The sequence below is a fragment of the Octopus bimaculoides genome, chromosome 13 (genome assembly GCF_046866305.1).
Source record: "Octopus bimaculoides isolate indiv1 chromosome 13, ASM4686630v1, whole genome shotgun sequence".
Taxonomy (NCBI): Eukaryota; Metazoa; Mollusca; class Cephalopoda; order Octopoda; family Octopodidae; genus Octopus; species Octopus bimaculoides.
In genome coordinates, this window is record NC_142940.1 from 44,478,151 (window position 1) to 44,485,650 (window position 7,500).

At 35.1% G+C, this 7,500-nt stretch overlaps 1 protein-coding gene across 1 annotated transcript in view; it reads left to right on the forward strand.

Moving 5' to 3' along the window:
- LOC106877995 (glycine receptor subunit alpha-3) overlaps window positions 1–7,500 on the forward strand; it is a 184,053-nt gene that overhangs the window by 153,399 nt on the left and 23,154 nt on the right. The window contains exon 3 of the mRNA XM_089361677.1: window positions 5,777–5,847. Coding sequence (XP_089217803.1) covers window positions 5,777–5,847 — 71 coding nt within the window. The remainder of the gene's footprint in view (window positions 1–5,776; window positions 5,848–7,500) is intronic.

The following is a 7,500-nucleotide window of genomic DNA, read 5'->3' on the forward strand; positions in this document are numbered from 1 at the left end:
CTCTATCCATCTATATCTATCCATCCATCTATCTATCTATCTATCTATCTATCTATCTATCTATCTATCTATCTATCTATCTATCTAAATAAATAATACAGAATGGGACAAGAACGCAAAACATCAAGACAGTTAGGTGATACAAGAAAGGGACAAAACATCCAGATAGACGATAAAAAGAAAACACGGGCAGGTCATTCGGAGTTTTCTCTCTTCAGTCGAGATCCAGATTATCTTTGCAATTTCGGCTGGTTATTCTCGATATTGCTCCAATCTGGCCAGCCCCAAGGAAAAACTAAGCCAAGAGCATTAGATTCCTTGGAAGAAAGCAGCGAATGTATACAAAAACAAGGACGGAAAAAAAACGAACAATGTTACACAAATACAATAGGAATAATAACAGGACAAAACAACAGAAGTTGGCCACAGTTTCGTAGTCTCCGTGGCAGCTGTCCATGTCACGCCTTACAGCCTTACAGTGTTCACAGTTAATTGAACAGCTATCATGATGTCGGAATTTTGATACACGCTGCGAATCATCATGATACAGGCAACTCTTTTTCCAATATTCAGATGACTTTCAGTCTCTCATGTCAGCTAACTTTTTCTCAACTCCAACTTTTATCTTATGCTCCCCAGTGCCGTTGACTGTTCACCAGAACACCAAGCTGTTCCTGAAAACATGAACATTTGCCAAATTTAACCTAAATACCCTGTATGTATAACATTTAATTCTTATCGATAAGAACTAGAATGAAAAATATTTAAAACAAAGGTTGGATAAAATATCGATTAGCAGTTGCCTAAATGAAGTTTTGCCTCCAAATTAAATAAATACATAGAAATATTGCATATAAGAGAGATTCCGCTACCAGTAACACAAAGTATATAGAGGTTACAGAGCACTCTTTTAAATGTCACCTTCACTAGCATAGTAACACATTCCACCATTGCTACCAAGAAAGCAGCGCTTTCAAAGCATATTTAACAATGATGACGACGACGACGATGACAACGAACAAAGACGATGATGGTTACTCATTACCATGTTTCTTAGTGCACCTGTATCATTATATATATATATATATATATATATATATATATATATATATATATATATATACGGATACATATATGCATAAGTGGGTGTGGGTGTGGGTGTGAGGGTTTCTTTGTATGTGTGTGTGTGAGTGTGTATGTGTGTCTGAATGCTCATCTGAAAGACTGTGTTTACATAAGCCATATTGATGGGTAAGTCCGTCTGTGGATGCAGTAGGAAATCGTCAAATCAATAATTCATTCAATTTCACTTTGATTTTTGTTAAGTCACGCTATCTGTTACTGTATGAGATTAATTGACGGCGTTTATATGTGAGCTTTCATGATAGTGTACTTACATGATGTGACTATATGGGAGTGTGTGTATCGGGGTGTGTATACAACTAAGAATGGTCTTGAAAGTTGACACAGGTGTGTGTGTATATATATATATATATATATATATATATATATATATATATATATATATATATATATATGTATATATATATATATATATATATATATAAGCAATGTTAATTCTCTAAATGAAGTATTAACAGTAACTGCACGATAAAGTGTAGTATATTGCCACTTAAGTGTGGCTGACCCCTAGGGGTGGATACGTTCGTGCTGCAGATCGAGGTGAGAGGGATAACTTCCCTTGGCAAACAGGACACAGTCGTGTGTCGATAAGCCAGCTGGAGGAGATGTCCTCCTGGGGCTAAAAGCAACAGTAACATCCACCCCTAGGGGTCAGCCACACTTAAGTGGCAATATACTACACTTTATATATATATATATATATATATATATATATATATATATATATATATATATATATATATATATATATATATATGTATATATATATATGAGTCCGTGTTTTTCCTGTATCATTGTGTACACTGGTGTATATGTTTGTGCGGTGGAAAACGTACTGTACATGTTACGACATTTGTCAGCGTACATATATGTGGACTTGTGATGTATTTCAATGTGTATATGTGTATATATTTGTGTGTATGAGTTTGGGAGTATCGATATCTTCCTGTTTTTTTGCGCAGTTACTCTATGTGAGTACGTAGATGATGTATATTTGTGTGTGTGTGTGTCTGTGTGTGTGTGTCTGTGTGTGTGTGTCTCTGTGTGTGTCTGTGTATGCGTATGTACGTATACATTTGTACAATTATATATACACACACATATATACACGTATGTATATAACATAGATGTACATACATGATATAGATACAACTTTATATATATATATACATATGTATATATACGTACTATGTGTATACATATATGTACATACATGCATACATACATAACGTGTGTATGTAAATGGTTATGTGGTGTATATATATGTATGTGTTTATAAACTTGATATATATGTGTGTATATATTTATGTGTGTGTGTGTGTGTGTGTGTGTGTGTGTGTGTGTGTGTGTGTGTGTATTACTGATATATATATAATATATATCTAATATGTATATGCGTATATATACATATACACGCTCACGCATGCATATGTACATGCATACATACATATATTCATACAAACATATGTGTACGGGTTACATTGTGTATATGTGAGTGTGTGTGTGTAATGGAAAATGTGTACCGATGACGATCATGTACCTCTCTTAAAATAGGTTCTCTTAATGGAGCAGCAACCAACCTAATGGCAAAACAAACTTTTTATTCACTATAGATAATGTAAAGATCAAAACGTTATTAGTAAATATTATATCAGTATATCTCTAGTACTCTCTGTCTTACTTTATTTCACTCGACAGAAAGAGAGATACTAGGGCATTAATTTATGTTTTTATGTATATATGAGATTATAGACTGTACATATAAGATTCACCTTTGTGGCAAATAAAAGAACGGGTACTTTCTTTTTTTTTTTTTGAAGTAGTCTTATTTTCATGGAATGTTTTCTGCGTAGTGTCTATCCAATGTCTGGGTACCTTGGATATGTCTTGTGCTGTGGTGCTGTATTTTTAATTCTATTAAAATTACTCTGTGTAATATCTGTGTAGTGTCTAAGGCGGCGAGCTGGTAGAATTGTTAGCACTCCGGGAAAAATGCGTAGCGGCATTTCGTCCGTCTTTACGTTCAGAATTCAATTTCACCATGAGCCCAACCTTGCATTTCTTCCTTTTGCGATCGGTAAAATGAGTAGCACTGGGGTCGATGCAATCAACTTAGCCATCCCCAAAATTGCTGCCTTTGTGCCATGATTTGAAACCATTAGGCGTGCAATGTGTAGACATGCTATTTTCTGTGTTTTCCATATTTGTAAGTCTCGGGTTTTATTTTTCTATTTCATGTACGTTTTAAATTATTCCAAGGCACCTTTTTATATTATCGATTCTTTCTGATTCAGTCCCCAGATTCGGATAACATCTCCTCTTGGTTTTCTTACCCAACAATACCTCGCCGATTAACCTTGTTGTCCCTGTCTAACTGGACTGGCATATCCCAGAGTACAGCCGCTTTCTCATTCTCTGAGATCTTTTTCTGGTGTATATTTAAACCGCAGCTTTTCTATTAGGTTCTTAATGCTGATATAATTCGTAATGCTAATATAATTTCCTGAGCAGGGAAGTTCGAACTCTTTTATAAATATCAAGAGACAATGTCAAGCGACAAAGTATTACTTCCAAACTTCTTCATATCCTGCAGTTAATTAATGTACTGTGTTTCATTATCACCTTTGGCGGTTTCTAGCAAGAAGGATTTGACCCAATGTCACAAGCAATACTCCACCAGTATTAGCTTTGTGTCCTGCAAATTTTCAACCAGTATTGCAATTTTTCTACATAGCTTGTTCTTTCTTCTTTTTCCTTTTATCGGACAGGTATTGGCCATGTGGACAATTTTCTTAATATCTCATTGACATGACATTATTTACCTTTATTATTATTTTTTTTGCTAAGTTTTAGCTTTTTCTCAATTTCTGTTGTTTCAACTTTCCGCTTCTTTATTTCGGTTTCTACTTTATATTTATTAACTTCCTTGACAACAGATTTTCTTTATGTTTCGTTCATCAACAACTCACCGGGGAAAAGTATTACCAGCTCATTAATCAAAACACCTCCTTTCCAGAAACATAATTAGTGACATTCTATTCAATCGAAAGACGTTATTGATGTCTTTTTTATTTCTAAGTTGATTTATATTCGTTAGTTAAAGAAACAGATAAAACCTAATGCACAAAATAATCTGTATTTTTGCGGTGACAATGATAATTAGCTCCAAATAATCTCTTCTGTTTTTGAGCAAACCTATGATCAAGCACATTCCAGTCATGATATTCTCATCTTTTAGTCTAATATTGTCCGATGTTTCCTTCAAATCAAACAGCAGAGTGTGGTTTGAGTGTAGTGTTGTGTACTGAGTGTTGTATACTGTTGATTATACAATATAGCGTTGTTTACTGTTTTGAATATATGTGTGAGAGTGTGTGTGGTGTGTGTGTGTGTGTGTGTGTGAGTGCGTGTGTGTGTATACACATTCGCGCATGTATATACATGCATACACGCACGCACGCGCACACGCACGCGCACACGCACACACACACATATATACACATACACGTATATCTATAGTGAAATATTGTTTCCTGCAGTTATTATTTAGTGCCGCTTAGAGTTACTGTAGTGAAATGCTAAACTTTTCTTGTGTATCCCCAAAGCCCTAATCTATTAGATTTGTGGTCAGAGGCGTTACAGTCATGTCTATCTTGCCTTTTTATGTAAACCTGACTATATGGTCCAATAGATTCTTCACCTTCAGTGTGTTTTTTTAAAGGGAGAGTTGTCGGCTATTTCTGGCGACGACAAAAAGGCTCCTTCCTTGGAGTTGTTGAAGTTGTAATGGATTAGCTGATTCGTTAGTCTCTGAAAAAATACCCAGCAGTATTTTGTTGATGTCCTATATGATCAGACTTAAAATTCTGCAGGATATTATCAAATTTATTTTTCATCTTTCGGGTGTCGAAAAAAAGCGTACCAGTTAAATAATAGGATCGACATAATCAACTAAGTCATCCACCTATCATCTCCACCTCGACTACCGCCATCCCCATCACTAAAGTAGTCTATCGTCATTATTATTGTAATCTTCAAGGCGGCAAGTTAGCAGAAACGTTAGCACGCCGGGCGAAATGCTAAACGGTATTTCGTCTGCTGTTATGTTCTGAGTTCAAATTCCGCCGAGGTCGACTTTGTCTTTCATCTTTTCGGGGTCAATAAAATAAGTATCAGTTGAGTACACTATCAGTTGATAAAATAAGTATTAGTTGTCTTAACCCCTCTCCCCAAATTTCAGGCCTTGTGCCTATAGTAGAAAGGATTATTATTGTAATCTTCGTTAAGGTGGCGAACTGGTAGAATCGTTAGCACGCCGGGCAAAATGCTTCGCGGCATTTCGCCCGTCTTTACGTTCTGAGTTCAAATTTCGTCGAGGTTGACATTGCCTGTCATCTTTTCGGGGTCGATAAAATAAGTACCAGTCAAGTACTGTGGTCGATGTAATCGACTTAACCCCTCCCTAGAAACTACTGGCCTTGTGCTAAAATTTTAAATCACTATTATTGTTGCCGTTATGGCAGTTTAAGTATGTTACACATAAATAAAGCTTACCTACTAACAATACTTTTATCTATTACTTATACTATATCAACTACATCTACTGTAGCTAATGCTTCTACCTCTTCTTCAGATCTTTGCTGATACAAGTTATGTTGCGAGAACAAGTCTATGATAAACGTCTGCCGCCAAACTTCGATAAAGGTAGGTTTACAGCTACTACAACTTATTCAATATTTGTAGATAGATGACTCTTATGACGAAATCTGATTTATCTTATTCTAGACTCACTGTCTGAATGAGAAAAACATATTTAAAAAATAACTTTTGTTTTATTTTGGTTTGCTTTTCATTATTGTCAATATAGTTAGAAAATTGTCAGTAATTCATATTAAAATATGTGTAGATCTTTTGTGTGTTGGTAGATAGATAGATAGATAGATAGATAGATAGATAAATACATACATACATACATACATACATAGACAGACAGACAGACAGATAGATAGATAGATAGATAGATAGATAGATAGATAGATAGATAGATAGATGGATGGATGGATGGATGGATGGATGGATGGATGGACGGATAGATAGATAAATTGATAGTAAGACAGGCAGACAGACAGATAGATAAATAGATCGATAGATAGATAGATAGAAAGATTGATAGAGGGACAGATAATTAGCTAGCAAGCTAGATAGATGAATGGATGGATGAATGAATGGCTGGCTGGCTAGATGGATGGTTCTGAGTTCATGGGTGGTAGACTTATCTATCTCTCAGTTTAACGTCTGGGTGACTTTAAAAAATTGTATTCTGTTGAACGCATTTGAACGAGATTTCCAGTTTTTTCATTCACTGAAGCTGTGAAAAATGTATCAAGTATATTGTCTCGCCTCCACCTGACTAAATGGTAAAAATTCTAACAACAATGTCAGAAAGTGTAGTCTAACTTCGATATCTGATAGATATATTACCTTTCACCTTGGACGAAACACTTTTGCTATTCAGTAGCAGGTGATAGCTATTAAGCACTTGATCAATGAGAATAATATCCCACTAAAACTACGATAGAAAATGTAATTGTACAATATAGATGTGGAAGATATCATCCATATCTTCATCAGCTACCCCAGAATATTCACAAGGTAGTACCTTCCCAGGAGACATGGCTTTAGTGCTAAAACCACTTACAGAATTGCAAAAGAGATTGTCCTGATGACCATAACAAAGACATACCTGAACCAGAAGAAATATACGTGAAATATTCTGTTAGCAACATTCCGATAAAAATACCACAGACTTGATGTTTTAATATAGAGAAAAAAAAAGAAAGAAAAATCATGCACGGTTGTAGAGGTTAACTGCCCAGTGGTTGGTAATGTCTAGGTTAAAACTATGCAAAAGAAAAGAAAATCTTTAGGGAGAATTAATGCGTTGATTTATAACTTTCTATCTGGATTTTCATTTGTATCAATAACTGACAGAACAATAACTGACAGGTATTCACGAAATGCAACAGTGGAAATTTGTAAACCATTCCGGGGACACAACATTTGAATTTCCTCAATCACATGTACGTTTAGCGCATGCGCAGATATTCATAAAAAGAAATCAAGCCCAATCGGAAAGACACACGCATATCCATTTCATGAATACAAGAATATATATTCATACAAATATATAGGCGCACATTAACTCACCTATATATTCGAAACATTCAGAAACACTGAAAAAAGAACCTTCTCAGTTCGTTAACGATCGACTTAAGTTCTGCTAGGGAAACGCACACGAGCGCATATATAAACATACATGCATACATATATGAATATACATATGCTTGCGTAAAGATA